Raw genomic sequence first — 23,852 nt, 5'->3', positions numbered from 1 at the left:
AGAAAGTATTTAAATAAGGGAGAGATCCAGCAAAGAGGATTAAGGCGGGGAAAAAGAGATTGTATTTGTATTTTAACTTTTGTTTGCTTTCTTTAAGAGAAGTAGGTTCAGCATGAAATTAGGAACCTGCTGAACTTAATGGCAAAATTCTTATTTTAGAAGATGAGAATCTCACTGTCCATGTGAAGTTCTCTTAGAGGTATTATCTGGAGTTTTGCATTTGAATTGGGTGGAAGTGTGCTGAAGTCTTATTAGGCCTTTATAAAATAACAGAAGAAATAGTTTATGAAGATTAAAAAGGGTCAATTACAATTCTTCAGTCACTTGTGGATTTTCATTTGGAAAGATAAAATATTTTTTTTTTCCATTTCACAGACACCAAATTACATAAAAATAGTTATCAAGTTGGTAGCAAATTTCAGGGGGTTTCAGTTGCAAAGGCTGAAAAATAGTACCTAATTCAGTTTGGCCTTTGTTTTTTTAATAGCATTTTTGAAAGCTTGAAAGTTGAGTACGTAACTTACACTCTCTTGAACTGATTAGAAGTGGAATGTCATTATATCCTAAACAGATATTTCTTGGTCATTTCAACTTTTAACTGAAAATTGAAACTTTTGTTTTCTTGTTGAACGGGCTGCTTTAGAACATTCTCTCTAAATCTCTTCCTGAAGTGGTAGTGGCACAAGGTGCTGGCCTGTGCTTGTTCAGTGATGACTAGGTACTATCAATACCTTTTACTTTTCTGCACCTTCGTGACTAAATTCTGCTCATATCTTGCATTGGTCACAATCTTTAGCATCTTATGGGGCTGGGGCATAAACCCATGAGACTCCATGTCACTGTCACTGCAGTATGTGCAGCTGCAGCAGGGACTCAAGAACCAGTTGTATACCCTCCAGTTTGGTTTTGCAGTGTTGTTGTCTAGGACACTTCACCTGCTCCTTCCAGTTATCCACCAGACCCTGATTTTGCAACTTTCAGGAACAATGAAACTTTCACAATCATCCTTTGATGGCAGTGGTATGTTGCCAGAATGACATTGCATAGGAACAGCGTGCTCTCAACTATTGAGAAACATCCAGGTACCAGAGTAATGGATTCTGTGAACCAGTAAATCCAGTGATAAAACAAATTCGCAGCAAGCGCAGAGTGCAAAATGTAGCAGGGTGGTGCAGGTGCACCTAACTGAAATAGCTTGCAGAATCAAAGTCTAAAAATCATCTTTTGCTTCACGCTTTAATAGCAACTCACAAATTCAGGAAAAATATCCATATCCTAGTAGCAGGTGAAAGTAAAATTAATCCCTTTCCTGTCTCAGAACCCCCCTTGACAGAATAATAATTAACAAAAAATAAAATAAATAATAAAAACCAGTTGTGCTGTAATCTCACTGCCTATAACCTTTCCTTTAGATGTTGGAAATCAGAAACACTTTTCCATATATTTTTCACAGTCATTGTTTATACTGCATTTTCATACATCCCTTCTGTTTCTGCAAGAAAATACTGAGATAAAATGTAGTGAAATAGTCTCCCTTTCCTAGAGCCTCACAGCTAAGTTCCTTTCTAATTCTACAGTGTCTCAGCAGCAGCAGGAGGTTGGGAAACATGTTTGAGTAGTGGAAATCAGTGCTCCACTATAGGTGTGACTTTAGCAACTTAATTTGTCATTTGAAGTCTAAAATTGCATCAAGGAAGCACAAAAATATTTACTAGGGAAAAAAAGGGGGTGGAGAGAAAGGTTGGTGTAGCTTGCAAATACATCTTCCACTGCTGGAGTTGAGAAGTTTGTCCATTTTTCCTGCTAAAAAGCAACGATCATACAGTGGTTCCACTGGGAGGGGTGCAGAGGGATGGTGGGGGGTGACAGCGGGAGGGTGAAAAGGTGAACTGCTTCGTGTGCCGTATAATGTTAGGACCTCATTTACGGATGTAAATGCAGAGTGGCTGTAGAACAGGGGTTGTGTGATTACATTACATACAGGCAGACGCCTTGCGGTTGCAACCTCATTTTTGTATCCTCAACAAGAGAAACATGAGCATGTACATAGATTAATCAGCGTGAGGGACTTCGTTACCAAGAGTCAGAATCATCCTGTGCCTGCAGTGGTACGCTCCTCCTTCCAGCTGGTTGGGAGCTAAAAGACATTAGTGGAGAAACAATAACCTGAAGACAATAGTTCCATTAAAATGGAACAAGCGTGCCTAACCCTTCTGATGTCATTTGATTTCAGTCATAAAAGAGGAAACTAACCAGAGTGAAATGGCTGAAGACCTGTGCAAGATAGGGTCAGAAAGATCCCTCGTGCTGGATAGACTAGCAAGTAACGTCGCCAAACGTAAGAGCTCTATGCCTCAGAAATTTGTTGGTAAGAGTTAAACGTTTGCTGTCTCCTAAAAAATTAAACAAAACAAAACCCAAAAAACACCTCACGAGATTTTTACTTTTGTTTTATGATTTTACTTGTTTTACTAAATTAGCAATATCTATAGAAGCAGATACAGCGATGTGTTGGGGTTAAAAAAAGCAACCAAATTTCTCCAGCATACATTTTTGCATGTTTAATTTCCCACATCTGGAGATTGATTGTAAGTCTCTTTCCTGTCTTTTTCTAATGCTTATAAACCAGATCATTACAAGATCTGCACAGGCTCTTGAAGTTGCCTTAAGAACCTGAAGATAGGAATAGAAGTTTCCTATTGGGAAAGCATTTGACCACACTTCCAGGGTTACTGTATTAACTTCTTGGATGACATCCAGATCTGGGCATATTGGTGTTTGTGAAAGCATTTATGAATTGTTGAGCATAGGCTGGGTAATATTCTTGAGCCCCTCATAAAGTCCATATGCTTTTACAGACCAAAATGATCATGGAAATAAATAAACCCGAGCCAGAGAATAATACATAAAGGAAAAGGTCTTTGAGTACTTTTTATAAACAATGCAAAAACTTCATGCCCGTTTTCACCTAGTAGTTTTTGTCTTAATAATGAAAAAACGGAGGCTACACCTATATTGTTCTGTTTGGTAAGCCTGTGTTGAGTAGTGGTTACATGAGTTTTGTAATAGTGAGACCCACAATACTTTGTCAGCTATGTATAGTTAGTCTTAAGTGAATAAAAACATTGGGGGTCAGAAGACAGCATATACTCCTATCTAGTTAGATTACTTTATAATTTGCTGCACATTCGTTTATAATATTATTCTATAGGAGACAACTGGAGAAAACTGAAGTCTTTGAAACAAAACACACATTAAGAAGGTCTTCAGTCAAAAGTCAAGGCAAAGAAAAGATCAGTTTATGGGATAGAAATTCCAAATATTTGTTCTTGAATGAGGCCATAAGGGTGAAAGGAAAATTAGTATTTCTGAGGCAAGGAAAGGGGAATCTCAACTATGTCGGGAGGTGCAACAAAAGGTTTGAAATGAAAGTCCAAGACAGTTTTCGAGTCCAAATGCAACAATTCCAGGAGGTAGTCAAGAATAAGAAATGTTTATGCTTACAAAAGGACAAAAGTTGTAGTAGAGGTAGTTACCAAAATTACATCGACTATGTGGGGCAAACCTAATTCATTTACACACTCTAGTAACTGATTGCATTAGGCAAAATACTAATTCTGTGAAAGCTCCAGGAAGACCAGAAGTGTTAAAATTTAAAAGGTACTAGTAAGTATCCTATATGCAATGTATCCGTGGGTGTGGACTAGCTTTTTCGTTCTCCTTTTCTCTCTTCACCCTGAGAAACGGTAAAGACAGCCAGTTTAACTACGAGTTTTAGGAGGGCAGAGTTTCCTGTCAGTTAGTTATTCAGGGTGCGGTGAAAGAAGACAACCTACTGACAGCAGATATTTATGGAAATTTGCTAACCTTCAAAAGGATGAACTTTTCTGACAAGAATATGCCCCCAAATCCTTTCCTTTCCAATCCTCACCTGCTGTTTCGTGTAATAGGTACATTCCTGATTAACGCAAGGTTGGGCTGGCTGGTCAGGAGAGCTTTTAGGTAATAAAACATGTTTATTGCTCCTGTAGATTACCATGTCATCCCAATCCCCATGCTGAATTCCAGGGAGAAGGAGCAAATGACATGCTTCACATAAGGCAAAGACTGCTGCTTCACTCTTTTTTCTCAAGGCTAAATTCATTACCTTTCAAAAGTGAGATGTTCACCAAATTAAGCCAGATATTTGTAAAATTCTGTCTGTATTCCAAACTGGAATAGCTCCCAGACCTGAAAGCAGAATGGGGCCATCCAAACTAGAGAGTGAAAACTGCAGGTGCCGTTGACATGTTTAAACAATAGGCAGCAAAGAAAAGAGAAAGGGTTTAAAAAAAGAAAAAAAAAAAAGAAAAAAGTGCCCACATGCACTGAGTGCATTTTTACTATTAGGTACCTGCTGCAGAACCTTGAGCAGTGCAAAGCTTGAAGTGCATCAAACCATTAGGAGTTTAATTTACTTATGCTCTAATAACCACAGAAATGAGCTATTATTTTTAATGAGTGCAAGTATTACCTGCATTGCCCAGATACAGAAATGATACCTGCCTACGTCAAGTTTGTGTCTGTTTCAGACACTCTGCTTGGAAACAAATTTTTCATATGACCACTTGATCATCTCATACCAACTACCAACCAGTTATGCTACATAAAGCAAATGCTACCCAAGAAACAGCTATTAAAATCATGCCTTCTGGGTGCCCAAAATTTTGTGTGTAATGAAGACCAGTCCCACTTCTCAGTGGTATACAGTACCCATGGAATATAAACAATTTTGACCTCATTTTTTTCCTCCTTGAGTCAAGGGAATACATTCATATTAGGAGAGTTTTCCTATATTGAATTCAAGAGTCTTTCACAACGCCGATTTTGAATCTTAAGCCTTCAAACTCTGCCTGAAAACTACAGCATTAAGAAAGGGTAAACCTGGAAGAAAAGGGAATGCACCCAGTTAGAGGGGTGCCTGAATTGGCAGAATAATAGGGAAAGGAAACAAGAGGCAATAGAAACTTGTGCAGCACAGCTAGAAGGTGTCTGTACCCTACATCCCTTGTAGGAACTTAGGCAATGCTCAGAGTGTTTCTTTCTCTGCTTGCAGAGCATGGACAAGCTAGTATGCAACCATATACTGCAGGAAACATAGACAGCAGGACTTTCTCACACCTTAGCCCCGGCATTGCAATAGCGTCGTGCTAGAAGTTTTCTGGGCTCTTCACTGACTTTGAATAGTCAATTTGGGTAGAAGCTGGGTGGGAAATTGCTGATAAATTAATTTGCAGATCTTCTGGTAAAATTTCCATGCTCTTATTAGCATTTTTTTTTAGACAAATTAGGACTTTCCAAGGCCTACCAGCAAATGTCATGTTGATTAGGAAATGGTAACAGCACCTCACAGAGATGTTTGTGGCTTTCAATGAATTTCACGAGATCTGCAGACCTAGAAAATCCATCTGGACTGTAAACCATGTGTTATTTATAGTCCCTAGGAACCTGTGGGAATTTTTTACCCCTTTGCATTTACACAGATTTATTAGGGGACTGATAATAATGTTGATGGTTTACACTGTTTGAGAAGACTGCTCAGGTTCATAAAATCAGCATCTGTGCATTTAAATAGTTTCTCCCACTCCTAACTTTTACTTTCTGTGTTTTGCTTAGTCCTATCTGTCCAGGAATTTTGAGAAATTGTAGTGAAACTCAGCATTCAATACTAAGCTATCCAGCTAGAGATACATGAGTGCAGTCTGATTTTTAAAAAATTAAAGAGTCCCCCCCCTTACTTTTGGCATCCCAAATCAGAGTCAAAGTTACAAGTAGCAAGTAATCTTGCTCTTTTTACCTCATAGGAAAAATATATTCCAACTACAAATGCACTTAAATTTTTTCCATGTTTCTTGGCTGCTCCTGCAGATGATAACTTTTTGACACAAAATTTCTAGGAACATGAGTAGCTTCCAGTAATGGGTCTAATATTGCTTTTTCAAAAATAAGGGGGGAGGCGACAATAGGAAAAGGTAATTTTTTGTTAATTTTTCTCCAAAATGACATATGACCACATTGCTGATGTGGTTTATTTGTAAGAAACTGAAGGTCTAAAACTAAAAAATACAATTTCCAGTCTAAAATTGTAATATTTTAGGGAAAAATGCTCATAATGTGCTTCATGCTCTGAAGCATGAAGGCCAGGCTCACCGTAACTGTGCTGGTACACTGTCGTCACTAACCACAGAGGCGTGCCTCAGCTCACTGTAGGAGGCAGCTGAGGGAATCCAGTTAGAAAGGAGAAAGAGAGGATGAAGCACTCGATCTGTAGCTCCCATGAAACTCCATATAATTATTTCCAGAATCTGTTTTCATCCATTTGCTTTTCCAAAGACCTCAAATTATTTCGCAGGTTAAAAAAAAAAAAAAAAAAAACAAACAAAAAACACATCAACCAAACATTTCTCTGACCAGCTATATTAGAGAGCTATCAGTACCTCAGGTGAATTTCAGAGGTGGATTTGCTTAGCTCTTTTTTTTCCATGTTGCTGTTTTATGAATCCATGATGTTCGGTTCCTTAGCTGTGCAGAAATCAACCCTCTAACTCCTGACTGTTTTTCACTGCAGGTGAGAAATGTCTGCCCGATCTCCCGTACGATGCCACCACCAACTATGAGAAGGAGAATGAGATAATGCAGACGCACGTTATCGACCAGGCCATTAACAACGCCATCAGTTACCTGGGGGCAGAGTCCTTGCGTCCCCTTGTCCAGACACCACCAGGTGGTTCTGAGGTGGTGCCCGTTATCAGCCCCATGTACCAGCTCCACAAACCTCTCGGGGACAATCAGGCTCGCTCCAACCACACAGCTCAGGACAGCGCGGTGGAAAACTTGTTGCTGCTTTCCAAAGCCAAATCTGTCTCCTCTGAACGAGATGCCTCTCCCAGCAACAGCTGCCAAGACTCAACAGATACAGAGAGCAATAACGAGGAACGCAGTGGTTTAATTTACCTGACAAACCACATAGGTCCCCATGCAAGAAATGGCATCTCTATAAAAGAAGAAAACAGGCAATATGATGTCTTGAGGGCAGGTACTGACAATTCCCAGGATGCTTTCAAAGTGATCAGCAGCAATGGGGAGCAAGTGAAAGTTTACAAGTGCGAACACTGTCGAGTCCTTTTCTTGGATCACGTGATGTACACGATCCATATGGGCTGCCACGGGTTCCGCGATCCTTTTGAATGCAACATGTGTGGCTACCATAGCCAGGACAGGTACGAATTCTCTTCCCACATAACTCGAGGGGAGCACCGTTTCCAGATGAGTTAAAACTCCTCCGGCACAGATCCGGCCTCAACAGCTGCGCCACTGGAGCTGCACGAGCCACGACAGCCACAAAGCACAAGTCAGCTGGACAGTAAAAGTACCAAGAAAATCAAAGGTTCAGCTATCTTCTCCCACAAGAAAAGATATTTCCTTTTGGTAGCATGCATTGCAACTCAGTTTTCTAAAATGAGTACTAAAGTTTTTACTGAAAATATTTGATCACCAAAAACCTTTAGTAACGTAAGTAGGAGCTTTTGTAGTCACATAGCTGAAAGCCCTTCCCTTGACTGATGCTTCTTGCAAACCTCCCTTGCCAAAACTGTTAGCCATGCGCAGGATGCACCATGCAGACGAGGACGCACCAGGCAGGAGTGGCCAAGCTTTCTCTCTTAACACCCTGAGCGTAGGGCTCTTACACCAGATGTAAGTTTTTTGACTTCCTGGTATTGTGTGACTCCTTTGGGAAGATTAAACTTGACTAAAGATGGAGGGGCCCCTCTCAGATGACTTCACAGACAGCTAGGGTTGGACGGGACCCCCCAGCCAGAGGGTTCTGAGTTGCTTCGGTGGTAAAAAGTAGAACGTTTCTTCCTGCAAGGGTGCTGCTGGTGTTGACATCATGTCATGCCTTGTTTGTGTCACTAGGCAGGTGAGCAGGTATGTAAAAGATAGAAGAAACACCCTTGTAATATACTCTGTGAAGTATGAATTGCATTTAATGTATAGAAGAAGGGTATTGTTGGCTCTTTGAATAAATGTTTTCTCTCCCTATCCAATAAAACCCCACTTTTCTTTAAGCAACCCTTCCTCTCTCTGCATAAACTAGCTACAGTGTATTTAATTTTTCTTCCTTCCCCTTTTAGTTATTTAGAAAAGTACGATGTACAGTTGAGAAGCACTAGCTTTTATGTGTAGGCAAAGTCTCCTTATGCGCACTTCTCATCTTTTTAAACAGCCTGGAAACTATCCAAATGTCCCTCTCTTACATTAAAAAAAAAAAAAAAAAAAAAAATCCCATTTTGCTTGCACAGAAGATGTCCTCTTGTAGATTTTGTGGCTCTACTCGTAACTGTTGCACTTAAATATTTTTGCTGAACTAAACCAGCCAGTTGAAATCTGTAGCCTTCTTTTTCCCTGGCACTTTCTGCTTAACAAGGGACCAAGCCCCACTAAGGTTCTGAGAACCGTGGCTTCCTATTCAACAAATCATTTCACCATGTGCTTTAAGTTACTTTTACTTCAGTGGAACTAATCTTAAGTTTAAAAAAAATGGCATTTTGCTGGATGGAAACTGGAGACTGCAGCACTTTCCAGAGCGCAGTGGAGTCCACCAAGAGCTTTCTCCATGGCAGGTTCTGCTGCAGATACTGTAACTTCAGTTAGAATAAAAACTTGTATGACAAATAGATTTTAACACCAAACACAGCTGACACAAAAAAAAAAAAAAAAAAAAACAAAAAAACCAACCTTTTTTTAAAGCTTCTATTTAACTTCCTCTTCCAAATAGTTGATTCCTCTCCCTGAACACCCTTGTACTTTAAGATTGGGCAAAAAAGAAATTTTTGCAGCTGCATAAAAATCTGTCATCAGTGCTGCAATACTTCCTGGGCAGCATTTGTGAAAATAACCCATCTTATTAACTTAGTGTATAAATAATTCCACTCTGCATAATAAATGGATATTCTGCAGTAAACACACTCATATAACCAACAAGACTAGCAGTCTTGTCATACAGTTACACATTCTCCATTCACAAGTGCTTGCAAGCACATATATTTATTATAAACGAGATTTGATGGACCCATGAACGCTTGTACTTAGGCCAGTTTGGCCTGCTATGTGTAGCTATATTTGGTACACATTTCCTATATATATGTACTATTATAGGCACGCAGAGTTCCTTCTTCTGCTTTCACTTTTGCAGGTGTAAGTCAGGAGCAACAACACCGAAGTTAAAGATCCTGATGGAATAATGAATTACAAGTATATGCTTTTACAATCTCATGTCTTAGCTTTTCATGCTGACTGTAAGACACTTCCTTCATCTGACACGTGGGCACGGAGGTGAAGGTGCGTGCGTGCATGGCGATCCAGTAGCTTTGTCACCAGATGGGAGTGCTGCGTATGAACATCTACAGAGTGGTACATATACCCACGACAGTGAAAACAAATCACTAGTACGTGATAGGTAGGCTAGTACACACAGGGTGGCAAGTGACCCCCCCAAAAAATGAGGAGTGTAAACTACAGGCCCAAAGGTGATCCCCTCCGCCCCCACATTATAACTCAGTTACCTCAAGAGACATTATTGCTTGTTACGTTCCAGCACGAGACACAGTGCAGGGGGTGGGCACGAGGAATTCTCAGCCACTTTCACGTCCCAACTAGTTTTGTCATCAACGCCTGCTATGCATTCGGCTTCAAGACAGACTGTGCCTGGCAACGAGGTATTACCGAATATTTCATACAGGAATAACCTGAAGAGGACCTTCAAGGAGTGGGCTTACAGTGATGAGCTTCCTTTATTTTTTATTTTTTTTTAATAAAGTTTAAATGGGTTGATTTTTTCACAGCTGGTAGGGATACATTCAGCCGTTCTTACTCCTCTCCACTCATGATTGATACCAACCAAGAAGGGACAAAGGAATTTCCCAGCTCTGCTGCAATGTCCTGTGTGAAGTCAGACGCTGGCTGTACAGAAACATTCTGCTTTTATTGCCCTTACACCTCTTTCCTACTTCTCTTAGGTTTAGGCCACTATATACCCCATGCCATAATTTTTTTTAACCCTGCATTTTAAGACACCCCAAACTGCAAAGGGGAGGGGTACAGAAACTTACTCAGGTGGTTTTGTTTCTTTGGTTTTAACAAAATCCAACACAATTAAAGCCACGTTCATTAACTGTATAAACAAGCATAGCTCCAGTGGAGTTTAAGACTGCCTTGAACTTAGCTTTTAAATGTGGTTTCCCATTACTGGGTAGGTTCACTGGCTTTGCAGCATCTCCGTGCACACGTGCACGTGTATGAGTTTCTGTGTTGCTTTTCTTGCCAACATGCACATGCCCTAGCTGTAGTTTTGTGTATCATTAATATTTTATATACATATCTATGTGTTTATATTTCTAAAATGGTTCACATGACATGATGATGCCCTGTCAATCACAGTGGGTTTGTTTCCTGGGTCTGGAGTTTTCTTATTTATACTATAACAGAGTATGTTGATGTTGTATATTAAACAGTACAGTAGTATAAGTAAGTATATTAAGACACAGTGTATCAGAGGACATAGTCTAAAGGCAGGAGCAAACAGCATTCTCTGTTCACGAAGGGGTTTTTTTAGGTTTGCTTTTTTCAGTGTTTTTTTCTTTTTTGCACAAAATCATCTTCAATTTGTTTAGAAATAAGTGTTCCAGTAATTTTATTTATGAACATATGCAGGGATGGCATGAAAATAAGATGTTGTGTGCGTGTACATTGAAACAAACTGTGCCCTCAGAAAAATAGTTTAGTGTAATCTCCCTTTTTCTCTTTTTTTTTTTTTTTTTTTGCTATGGTGCAATACCCTGACATGGTTTAGCTGAACCCTAAATTGAGTAAATATGGTGAATGGCTTTAAGTTTGTATCTGTTTTAAAAAAGTAAAAAAACCCTCTGCTTCCCAGCACTTCCCCAGACACTGCCTTTTCTAATAGAAAAGTTGTATTTAGACACTTTTTTTTTTTTTTTTTTGGCTGTGATTTTATATTGTAACTTCATTTTTGTTTGCAAGCATTGTATTTAAAAAAAAAAAAAAAAAAAACAAAACAAAAAAACAAGCAAATTTCATAAAAATTGGAAGTGTTATTAAATTGTGTCTGCCAAGCGCGATGTATCTTTTAAGACACGAGGACCCGGTAAAACACCGAAGCCCAAGCCCCGGCGCGTTTCTGTTGCTCTCCTGGTGGGTGAAGGACTCGCCAGGCACAGCGGGAGGCCCTGGAGGGGACGTGGGGGGGGGCTGTGGGGTGCGTGGGGCGGGCGTGGGGCGGCGCAGGCAGCTCGGCGGGCGGGGGGGGGGGGGGAGCGCCCGGCACCCCGCACGGCCAGAGCCGGGGGGCGGCCAGGGCCGGGGGGGAGGAGGTTGCTCCCTTCCCAGCCCCCCCCCCCCCCCGCTTGCCCTCCCCGCCCACCAGCCCGGCGAAGTCATTACAGAACGCAATTACTTCTGCATCTAGAGTCACGGTAATTCAAAGTAAAACACCGAGACATTATTTCTGCCATTCGCCGTAACAAAGGTGATTTCTCGGCAGGTGTCCCCCTTCCCTTCAGATTCCAGCACAGTAAATTTCACATCACATATTTAATGCAAACAAGAATCACTGTTTTGCCTTGAAAAAAGCACCATTTATGAATTTTTAGAAATATTTCCATTTGTGAAACTATTATTATGAACAATATGAGATTAAAAAAAAAAAAAACAAAGCAAACAAACTCTAATGGTATTGCAATAAACTCTTTTACAGGTTCCCAAAATCTAAATTTTCCTTACATTACTGTGATACAGTTTCATCATAAACTACGACTACTTTTCTGTAAGAAGGAACTTTTTAACATCCTAATCCTTTTGCTCACCATCATAGCTAGTTCTTATTAAATGAAATGAGCTACAAATTTCTGTTTTATCAGGTGACTCTTCTGCAAAGTAAATATGGTCTGTTAAATTATAATAATAATCACAAAAAAATGCCAAATGTAATACTCTTAATCAAAGTTATTAAATCCTTGAACTAAAGTAGAGATATCCACAGATTTAAAGGCAAGTTTTTGTACCTAAAAGTCTATTCTCGGTATCTATCTATTAGATTTCAAAGATTTTCTTAAAATCATCATATTTCTATTTTTTCCTACTCCAACAGATTGACTAAATTACATCAGAAACTGTTGTAGGTGCCAAGATATGATTTGTTGCACAGACACAAACATGCAACTACCAGGGGCAAGTATTTTCAGCCTCAAGTCCCCAGACAGGCTTCACAGTCCATATATAAGAATCTAACCACCAAAACATTATTAAGATGCGCTCAGCAACCAACATTTTCTAGTCAGTCTTTGAAATCAAGAAATACACTGAAACACACAAGATTCTCTTAGTAGATACCAAAATGAGAACTTGGAATCAGACCTGGAGCTCGCAGATCTGATAATTTAACAATTTCCTTTTTTTTTTTTTTTTTTTTTTTTTTTGGGGAGGGGGTGGGGAGCGCAAGGGACAGGGAACTCAACAACTTTTTTGGGGAAAGGGGGTTAGAAATGCTCCTGAGTTTGCAAATACACTGTGGATATTGCACTGGTTTTGACAGCTTGTGAGATGGTAAAAAACAAAGGAAAAGCTTTCACTGAAAACTTCAAGTTTCACCAGCAATAGTGACAATTTGAAAGCTCAAAATCTTGCAACTGGAAAACCAAAGTGTTTGATTTCTGAAAAAACTGTTCCTGCCTGTCTTGTCATGCAAAGCTCCAGGGCATTGTTCCCTGCTATGGGCCAGCCAGGTTCTGTCCACTATCATGAAACACTGTCAACTTCTTGTCTGGAAGGAAAATGGTGCATGAGAACAAATTCTGGTCCGAATGCATCATGAAACACAAAAACCACTCAGACCTGGTCTGTGGGAGGCAACAGAAGCCTTCATCTTATCAGGAGGTCCATTATCCCCATTTCTCAATTTTAAATTTTTGATGCATCTTTTTTTTTTGGCTACACAGACTTTGAATTTTCAGGGCTACTGGACATGCAATTCTCATTAAAGTCACTGGCAGCTGCAGGCATGCAGCATTTCTGAAATTCTGCCATAATTGCCAGAAGATGGGTATTCAGAAAACTGGAGGGCCAACAATTTGCAGAGTTTCCGTGAAAATGGGCTAGACAGGAGTGAGAAATCCAAAGCCAGGCTTCAGACAGCAGGAGTTCATCACATTTAAACAGAAAAAAGGATGCAGTGAGCATGGCTGAAACCCACCTCTTGCTAACTGAAGAGATATCTGTTAACTGCAGTGAGACTTTTGCTGCATTTAGCATTACAACATTTTATTTATATATTTCTTTTTTCATATAAGGTAAGGTCTCACTGCTTTAAAGCCCGTCCCAGGACACAGAACAATTCCCGGTTTTATCTGTCCCGACCACACATATGAAACCTGTGAGTGACAGAGGGCAGCTGCTGCTGTTGCTGCCGCTGGTGGTGGCTGCAAATCACACAAACCAACACCTTCCTGTCCCTTGGGAGAGAAGTGAAGGTTCTGGTTTATAAGCAGTTAGAGAAGAAAAAAAAAAAAAGAAGAAAAAAAAAAAAAAAATCTACACCTTGCAGCAGACAGTGAGCCTGGGGCTGGCAGGGTGAGGAAGTTAATCAGCACTGAGCAGGCTGTTCGGGATGAGGCCAAACAGATGGCTCGTCTCTGAAACGGCAAAACGGGAAGCAGATGTGGCCACCGCTTCACCCCATGCATAACTGGGAACCAGCCGGTTGGTGAGGAAATTTGCATAACAAGGATAATTTGGTATCAAAACTGTCCCTAGAAGTGATCTGAATGGATCTGGGCACAGTTGACAGTTTTCACTTCTTGTTTCCCACTCAATGTTCAACCAGATTAAATTTTAATTTTGAACCTACTGTTTGCCTGAGGTTGCTCTCCGATATCTCCTAGGGAAACCTATGGTGCGGGCAGGGAGGACTTGGCGGGTCTCTGCTGAAGCTTTTGGGGCCAAACCCCTGATCTCGGTTCAGTCAGGTGAAATTTCAGTGACTAATTTCGACGGGCCTTGGTTTCCCATTTAAAGCCCATAAGCTTCACCTCATCCTACGAACAACCAGCGAAACCGAGCCTGAGCTAGCATCCTCTGCTTGCACGCACCGAAATCCGTGGCGCCTGGGCGCGGGTACACCAGGAGCCGGGGCCAGCGCCCTTTGCAAGCTCCTTCCTGCCGCCAGCAGAGCCAGGAGCCCCAGATGAGCCCCCCACCCCACCCCACCCCACCCCACCTCTCCCCATGGGGCGCAGGGGTGCGCGGCCTCCGGCGGCAAGGCCTCACCAGCCGGGCGGAGCCTTTGCACCTGCCTGCGCTGCACAAAAAAAAAACCAAAACATTACCAAAAAACCTGGGGAAATAATATGAATGTTGAGGGAGCAGTTTGACACACAGATACGATGTACGACAAGTAAAGGAGGGGTTGCTTTTTTCCTATTCCTCCCTATTCTGTTTTGAAGGATGTAGTAATGTCTAGTTGATTACAGCTTTTACTTTATAGTGTTCCTGTTGCATTGACAAGGACTAAATATACGGCCGCTTTAATACATCATATAAATTAAAACAGAGATCCAAAGAGCTCTTAACATTAAGGAAGATTCAAATCTATATTCAAACACTCCAGTTTTGTGTCAGTGATAGTTGTAGTGGACAAAAAAAGTACCTTTATCACCTTACAGAGTTTCCTGAGTGTAGCCATGGGAGAGAATATAGGCTCATTCTCCACTGAGCTGGAGAAAAAGAAGAGTGAGTAAATACTCCTGAAAACATACATTTGCATGCACTAACAGAAGCACTGTTATATTAATTTTACTTTTTTTTTTTTTAGCTTAGCACTTACACAATCTAACTCCCCACCTCAGAAGTCCTACTCTGAAACATTCACAAACTATTTTTGCATTGCATCCAGTCACTTAGTTCTAGACTAATAATATATATAGCATTTTATTTGCATAGTCTAGCAAATGCACATGGGAAATGCACTTAACACACTTACACATGTATGTAGGGGGTTTTTTGGACTCATTAAATATCGGTACAAATTAGAATGATTACTTCTGCTTTGGAAACATCTGCCTTGCTATCCCTTTGTAAATGTAAGCTGGCTAAGACACAAACCAGTTTTATAAGGTATTATGATAGTACCTGACAGGAAAATTTCTACTGCAGTAACCAGAGTAAACCCAAATAAGTGCAAATAATCAAGGTGCTGAAGAACACACAGCACAAGCAGGCCGGGCAGTCCATGCACGTACAGCATGCTGCTTCTCCCCAAGTCACAACTACATTGCATTTAACTGACCTTTAAACAAAGATTGGATCCTGATCCACAGAAATAGTAGAAATATACAAGAAGAAAAGCTAGCATTGTTTTAGGAAGACAATGAAATGCATGTATTAATAGACTAAGAAGTCTGATTTAAGCATTTCCAACAAAATTCCAGAGCCCAAACTAGGAGAACAAGACTACAGGCATCTGTCTGAGTTTCGTTAGCTAGTTCTTGGTAGCTGAATCATAATTTGGTCATTGAAGGTAGGGGCAAATGTACCAGAAGTGATAGCAAGACCAGAAAGGAAATGAAGGGTGGTAGAAGATTGGGTGGAAAAATTAACAAATCAAGCTCAGCAGTGGAGAAATTACTCTCTACTATCAGGGTTATTACCACAGAATTAAGAAAAGCAAAAACCAGTGCATTTCAGGGAAAAAAAAAATTCTACCATTCTTAATAGTTGCATGCTTTTTATACAATGGAAGAGTTGGCCTCTTCTCTTGATTATCTTTAAGTCTGAAATCAATTTGTGAACTAAAACTATTTTTTGTTAGGATTTTAGCTACTTTCCCCCCCCTCCCCCCTCCAAATCCAGACAGCCAGTGCAGGTGTTCTCACTATGCAGTCACACTTCCCTTTTTCTTCAGTACCTAACAAAGCAGAGAATCACATAGTGTAAATCCTTTTTAACAATTCCTTTCATGTTGTCATTAATGTTAAAAAAAATATTATTTTATTAATATCCCAGTCTCCATAGACACACAGTTTTGGAGAATATCCATTTTTGTTTCAAACACAGGAGGTGTCTGTCTAGCTGTGTACCTGGGGTGGGGAAGAAGGGGGGGATACAGGGATAAGATTACAATAAGTGGAAATGACTCTGAACCAAAAAGGAATATAATTTCACTTTATTATCTTTAAATTTATTCTATAGTTTCGAAAATCCAGGATACAATTTCTGAAAAGCTGTTAAACAGCAACAGTACTGTGAAACTATTACATCCCCCTTCCCTGAAAGGGAAACTGTAGCACAAAAAAAGCCTAAATTCCTTACGCAAGATCATGCAATGAGTTTTTGACAAATTCAGGACTGGTAGCCAGGTCTTCTAACACTTGCTTATTCTCTAGCCACGGACTAGGCTTCCCCTTCAGTGGGTAGTAAACTCAGGAATCCATATTTGCAGACTCTTGCACTACTATGAGCTGTAAGAAGGCCACAGATCCAAGAATCCAGGCTTTAGATTACATCAAAGGGAGTGTGTGTGTGTACTTGTGTACAACATGGTGCATACAGTATATGTGTGTCAAATTCAAAATATTCAATAATTTATATATTTGTAACCAACTGTTGCCAGTTTTCCTTCCACATCTTTGTTACTAAAAACATCTTATGTTACCTACGTTTACAGAATATTTTGACCAGACATACAAAGATACATAATCTTTTCCATGATCAGTTGTTGAAGACAGACAGGTTTTGCCACACAAAATTTCTTTAAATGATGCACAGATAAAAACAATACTGGGAGAGGGGCCCTCTGTCTGTTTTCCTATGGACACATAAAGAGCTGCTCAAATAACAGTTTCGTGGTAACCAACCGATTTAAGAAATCAGGATGCTTTTCTAAGCCTTAAAAACACAATGCAAAAACACTCTATTTACCCTCCCAACCATCTCAGGAAAAATAAATTAAAAAACCAAACAAACAACACAAGGCAATAACCATGTGAAAATATAATGCTCCAAAGAAAAAGAAACCTATGATAGCTTTAGTTAGCAGGCTAATTTACAACAGAAAAGAGAAGGTTCACTGGAAACTTTGCACAAATACCAACGTGCAAAATAGAAACTTCAGATAAGCTGTGGAAAGAGGGTGGGATTTCCAGAAAATAGGGAAGGACTTGTTACACCCTCCTTGTCAAATTTTGCAGGATCACCACAGCTTCTCTGGAGAAACAGTAAGTGCAGAGGGGGAAAGCTAAGAGCTTTCCTTTTGGTTCTGCTTCTCCTATATAAACTGCTTGCCTAATTTCCTTTGCAATTAGAGAAATATTCGACTCAAAAGCCCATCCTTTCCACATCTCACTGTGCTATGGACTTTTGCGACTAAGCCTATGGCCACTTCCATAATTTTATATTATGAATATTATATCAATACCTTAGTTTTTATCAATCCGTAGGTTGTGCTAATACTAGGCATGGTAAATCCGCCGGGGCAGTGAGAAGCGGGAGGACGGTGCCGCTCAGCAGCTCTCAGCAGAGCCCCTCCAAAAGGCACGCAGGGATGGATGGCCAAGTCCCTTTGCTGTTCCAGGCCATGCCAACGCGGGAGGTTACACGGCCCGTCTTTCTCAGTGTTTTCTGAGGTCACCCTTGGAGCTTTTTCTCCAGAAAGCAGAATAAATGCTTTGTCATCGGCAGGCTAGCAGGGTCTTGCTTTCGACGCTCTCCCACCGCCAGCAGGTCAGCCAGAGCCCTTCCCCGGCACCTCCAGACCCACGGAAGCCCGTCCAGCTCCTCGAGTGTCCGAGGTGCAGCAAGGGCATGGGACTGGGTGGGAGCAGCGCCCCAGCCCCGGCCCTCAGCTGCCAGACAGCCCCCGCAGGGGCACTCACCTGCTGCACCTCGAGACACCCCCGTTCCTCGTGAGGGGTGCTTCCAGCCCCGCAGCGTGCCTTGGCGAGCCCACCAGTGTGTCGCTAGAAAGGAGATACCTGGGAGAAACAAACACACAGAGGTCTGGTGGCAGTGGAGAGGGGAAAGTAAATTTGCACAAGGTAAAAAAAAAAAAATATTTGGGGGGCAGTAAAACACAAAAAATAATTTCTTCAGGAAAACTGCACTTTGCTTATTCTTAGCTTCTTTAGACTAAGCCTGTCTCTGCATCAGGAAACACTGGGAGCAATGAAGGTAGATGTAAAAAACACTGGCTTTTGCAGTTAGCTTTCTAAAAAGTTTTTTCATTGATAAAAAAAAAAAAAAAATGGAGTATATGCAATTGGCATACAAAAAGTGGGCCTGAAAATAGCTCCAGCAAAGATGCATATTCCAGAGAAGTGATCTTTTTTTTTTTTCTTTTTTTTAAGGTAGACACATACTAGTTTCAATTTTAACTCTGTATCAGAAAAAAATAAAATAGGGATTTTGGGTTGACTTATGGAAGTCTCAAAAAAACTACATAACAAATTCCTGGACCCCACAGAGTACCTTAGCCTGCTTTAGACACGAAATTTAAGCACAGGATCCAAGAGTGCACCAGTCTCCTTTGAGTAGGCAGAACAGCTATGTTACATGGCATCCTCCCAGACACCAGGAGACTCCTCCAGTGGTCAGCCCTAGCAAGATTTCAGTAGCGGCATGTTCAGACCCATAGGACAGAACACGAGAGAGATGTTATCACCACTTCCTCTCTCTTCCCTTGGACGATTGGCCTTTAAAGCCAACGCTGCCTGGGAAAAAGGGAATTGCAGCAGCACACGGCCTCGCCCCGACCACCCGTGCCGCCGCCCCGTGCCGTTGCCTTCCCAGGGGTTTGCCGAGCGGCGCTACCGTGTTGAAGACCGAATCTGTAGCTGTTGGTTCAACAAAAGGCATGGCTGAAACAAACTGCCTGACTCAAAGAGCGTATGCTTCCTGTTGTTGGCAGAAAGTGAGACTCTGCGCTGTTACCCCTTGCTTCCTTTAAAAACAATGCCAGGAATTGATGTAAATTAGCTGCAAAGCATCTGACCCACAAAGCAGGGAAGTGAGAAAATGTAGGACTCGGGAGAGAGTGCAATATTAGCCACCTATTTCTAAATATACATGTTTTTTTTTTTTTAATATACTTTATCGGTGATCATGGACAGCATCAGCGATTTTCACTTGAAATGTGCGCAAGGGGCTGAAGTTTTCAGCAGTTCCGGAGAATTCTTTCTCCGGAGAAATCAGCCGAGTGGTTTCTTCAGTGACAAAAACTATCTACAATAGTGACCACAGTCGGGCACGCCTTACGCTGCCCAGGCAACTCAATTGAACATTAGCAGGGGGATCACCCAGAAAGTTAAGTAATTACCCAGCACGTAGGAGTTCTGTCTTCTGGGACTTGTGTCAGGTGGGCCAGGAGAAGGCCCCTGCTCTGCTGGGGTAAGAGCGGTGCCAGGTGTTCGACCCTGTTACGATAGCACTAATGATTCCTACTTGCCAGGCAACACCGAGAGGGCAACAAATGCCACTCGCTATCAACCAAAACCCAAATGAATTGAGACTGTTGAATTAATTGCACTCAACTCCTGTTACCTATCTGTTATGTCTCTACATTTCAATGCGTTTTCAGAATCTTCAGCCTGAGAAACTGCTCATATCTGCTCATTTACTCTGCTATTAAAATGCCTGAGACTAAGGATCAGTTTCAACACAAATGCACTGTATTGGTATTTTTCATCTCTTTTCTCACCCCCAGTGTAATATTACAGCCTGAGACACGAGATAAAACTAATCTTTAAAAATCCCATCTTTGCTAAAGAGGGGGTTCAGGCTGGTTTTCAGAGCTCACTCCAAACAAATCTTCTTATAAATCGAAATCCACCCAACGAATCAACAATGATCCTCGATAGAATGCCAGTAACAAGTCATTGATACTGGATGATTTTAAGTGACAAAACAAGGAAACATAACTTTCACTACCTCCGGGCTTTCCTTAAGAAACTGGGTGGACTTCTTTGGGAAAAGATCTCCATCTGGTGGCAGCCTGTAAAAAAGATCGTCAGCAATACAGAGGTGTTACTTTCCCTTGAAAAGACTGCTGTGAGTGGAAATTAAGTGGATCTGTTGAGGATATTTTTTTCTCCGTAAATTTCTAAACCTTGTATAGGACAGACTGAGCAAGGCATCTTTTAGCCTTGCTAAGTCTGCCCTAAATGCATGTCTAGCAAAAGCATTCGAGCTCATCTGGCTCATGTATCCAATCTCAGAATTTTCCCGGCTGACAGCACTGTGGGAAAGCCGCCCCCAGCCCGTGTGTGATGAGAAGCAGCAGTAGCATCACCACCTGCATCTGCAGGCAGGTGTCTCCAGGATATTAGGACTCACCAACAGACAATGGCTATCTCTCTCTACAGCGATATAAATAAGGCACTACTCCTTTTTATTGCCCTTACAGCAGTGAAGACTCATAAAAGAGATATATATATATTTTTAATGGGTATTTGTGTTATAAAAGGTGACCTTCCCCACTGTAAATTACCCCTATACTGGGGTCACTAGAGGAGGGGGTTGTACTATCGTAACTATTTGGGGAGTTGTACTACCATAACTATTTTTAAAAGCACAAAACAAATAGTTTACATGAATGAAACTACAATGGAGCAGGCTTCAGCATGCTCGAGTTTGTCCTTTCTGAGACATTTACAGACAGAGCGTTAGTATCTATTTTTACCAGATGAGAGCAAATGTTTCTGAAAATTTGATTGTGAGTTCTCTTGCATTCCTTTCATGCAAAACATCTGGTTTTGGAACGACTTCTAGTATCGCAATGTTTTAATTATCACATTTATTTTTTTTCAGTCAACTATGAGACTCACTGTCATATGACAGTAAGGCACCACATTAAGCAGGGTGGAGCCTTTTAAATTTATCATTAAAATAATTTTTAAAAAAATCACAAGGTGTATTCACAAAATAACAGACTAATCACGGAACCTGGGAAAAAATTATTTATTACCTCCTCACCTGTCACTACAAGCATATTTTCTACATCTTCCTTCTCTCCAGTTGCAGCTATAAGAGCCCAGAGGTTCTGTGACCTTCTTGAAGATGGAGTTTTTCTTTTTTTCTAATTTTATGCCACCACTGCCAACTGTATGCTTCTATATAGCATTAAGCCATCAACAGATATTGAAACAATTATCATAATTTCCTGAATACTTTCAAGGCATACATGTTTATTTACATCTTTACATGTAATTACTTTCCCCACAACACTTTTCAATTTTCTCTGTTGATTGTCCCTTTTTTCTAGGGGAAACTGGCACCAGAATAGCTTGCAGAAAACAGCTTCCAGAGTTCACGCCTTCTCTGGAAAAAAATTCTTCATAACTTAAGAAAAATCAAGAGTGTCTAGAATTCTACTTACATGGCTATATTTTTCTCTATAACAGATCCATAACCATTCTGTAGCGCAAATAACTGGTATGCAAGAAATACGATATATCAAGAGCATTCAAGCCTCTACGTCAATATCTTACACCTCTTCTTATTTCTTTTCTTTTCATATTTGGAAAAAAAAATCCACAGGTGAAATAATAATGAAGACCAAAGTTCTTCTTCAGAATATTGAATTAAGTATATGAGCACAAGCTATTTCATGACAACTCTTGTAAGAAATTTGATTGGTTACATCAGATCTGCAGTGACAAGCAGTCACTAGTTGTAACTGTCACAAAATAAAATTATTTATTTGGAAAAGGAAAAAACAGGCTTGTAGGTCTTAACCACCACTGAGTAATTTTTCTAGCTGGTGACTCCTATTAATCAAAACAATTCTGTGTAAGAGGTTTCGGTGGAAGGATCATCCCAACTGACAGAGACATCCTTTCTTCTCGCTATAGGTAAAAAGTTATCAAAGGACAGTTTAACTAGTATCAGTAAATAGAGTAAAAATATCATAGAAACTACTCTAAATTTAAAAGCAAAAGCCTAGGCAATTTCATCTCTCTTTACACTTTAACCCACAGTACAGAACTCAAAACCTGTATGAATTGGGTAGGAAGTTTCACAAGCCACTGGCTGGAATCTTGTGATCTACTTCTTAAAAAAAAAAAAAAAAGAGGAGAGTATTAATGTATTTTTTTTCCTGACTGTAAATACACAATCATTCTAGATGCTCTTTCAAAGCAATGCATTAGCAGACCCATCATTTAGTTTCACATGCCCAGGACTTTCCACTTTACAAAGCCCAGTGAGAATTTCAGATTGCAGTATTCCAGTTCCAAAAGCAGCCAAACTAATCTGAAACTGGAATTCTCTATCGGCATAATTTAAGGAAAGCCTCAGCTCCTGGGAGCTTTTCTCACATGGCTTTGTTGAAAAGACTCAGAGGAGCCCAGCTGTATTTCTAGCGTGGATGTTTGATTATGCCACATACACCGGTAGCCAAAGGAAAACGTGGTATGTTCAGAAGTACGACAGAACGTAAGATGCCACCGTACCCATGAAGTCCACAAGCTAACTCAACTCACATAGAGGGGCACTCTCAGGCTTAGGGTGTTGTTAGGGGATCTGAGGCACCACCTAAGCCGCACACATCCAGGTCAGGATGAACTACCTGGTTGTGACGCTACAACCAACTCCGCAGCAGCAGCAGCAGCAACCTTGCCCCTGCCTGAACTTGCACAGCCGAAGGTTCCCCTTTTCTGGTCCCCTCCTCCCCATCCAGCTAACGACTCCAGTCATGCCTGAGTGGGGAAATGGCAGTTGTCTCCCTTCTCCCCAGTAGCCTGAGAAAGCACTGTATCATCTCTGCCAGCCAAAAAGCAGATTCAGTATCTTTTCAGCACCCCTGCCTGCAGCTGCCATTCACTTTCCTCGACCCTCAGATTCTGGAAGAGAACAATATTGCCTTTTGCTTGCTGCTGCATCTTCCTCCGCCACAAGAAAACAACCTAGTATTCCTCTGGAACAGGTAACGTGCCATGGCAATATGGGAATATGAATAAAGGACGTATCTTACCTTCTGTGAGTCTTTTACAATTCTCGCATGATATTTTCTGAAGATAGAAATTATGAAAGTATTGTAACACAAGTGCACAGTTAATTTTAAGACCATATTCAAAGTGCAGTTATAGGCAAATGACAAGGCCATATCAAAGAAGATTTCACATGGGTCTTTCCTGCAGCAGCGTCGATGTTTTTATTAGTGACTTAAGCGATGGAAGAGGGAAGCTCCACTACGTAACTTTGCTCTTGAAACCAAGCTGGGAAAGATGGGAAAACACAGCAACTTCGGAACAACTTTGCTGAAGATAACCTACAAACTGAAAAGAAAAAACAAGCATCATGCCTCAGTGAAAATCTCCCCTATCTTCCACCCTGCCACAGGTGGGGGGTGCAGGGGTGACCCCGTGGGAAGGGGCCAGGGGCTGCCCCACGCCAGACACAGCTGTTTCCAACGGACCCACAGCGGAGCAGATATCCACGATGCAGCCCATGAGACAGCCCATGGGTACTCCCGAAAGAACTGTGGTCCATGGAGTGCCTGCACCGGAGCAGAGGGAAAAACACGAGGGGGAAGAAGCTGCAGCGAGAAACTTCTATGTACTGACTGCAGCCTCCCCCCCTCTGAGCCTGGCGGCAGCAGGGGAGGAGAGCTGGGAGCGGAGTCGGGTCTGGGACAGCAGGGAGGAAAGGTGCTGTTTCAGTGTTCGTCACCTTTGTTGTTTCTCACTACCCAAATCTGCTTTAATTGGCAGTAAATTAATTTTCCCCAAGCCGAGTCAGTTTTGCCC

The 23,852-nt window shown here is 41.1% G+C and overlaps 1 protein-coding gene across 15 annotated transcripts in view; it reads left to right on the top strand.

Annotated features, from left to right (window-relative positions):
- The window catches only part of IKZF1 (IKAROS family zinc finger 1), a 69,092-nt gene extending 60,769 nt beyond the window's left edge, over positions 1 to 8,323 (top strand). For 12 of the 15 annotated variants that reach the window (XM_032999349.2, XM_042797969.1, XM_042797975.1 and 9 more), the window contains 2 exons: positions 2,234 to 2,368; positions 6,608 to 8,323. In XM_032999349.2, coding sequence (XP_032855240.1) covers positions 2,234 to 2,368; positions 6,608 to 7,314 — 842 coding nt within the window. In that variant the 3' untranslated portion in view covers positions 7,315 to 8,323. The remainder of the gene's footprint in view (positions 1 to 2,233; positions 2,369 to 6,607) is intronic. The other 3 variants (XM_042797972.1, XM_042797979.1, XM_042797977.1) reach the window with 2 other exon arrangements.
- The last annotated feature ends 15,529 nt before the right edge of the window (positions 8,324 to 23,852 follow it).

This window comes from Tyto alba, unplaced genomic scaffold (assembly GCF_018691265.1).
Source record: "Tyto alba isolate M040663 unplaced genomic scaffold, T.alba_DEE_v4.0 Super-Scaffold_27, whole genome shotgun sequence".
Lineage (NCBI taxonomy): Eukaryota > Metazoa > Chordata > Aves > Strigiformes > Tytonidae > Tyto > Tyto alba.
The sequence above is the reverse complement of the archived record's forward strand: the minus strand, read 5'-3'. Positions and strand labels throughout refer to the sequence as shown.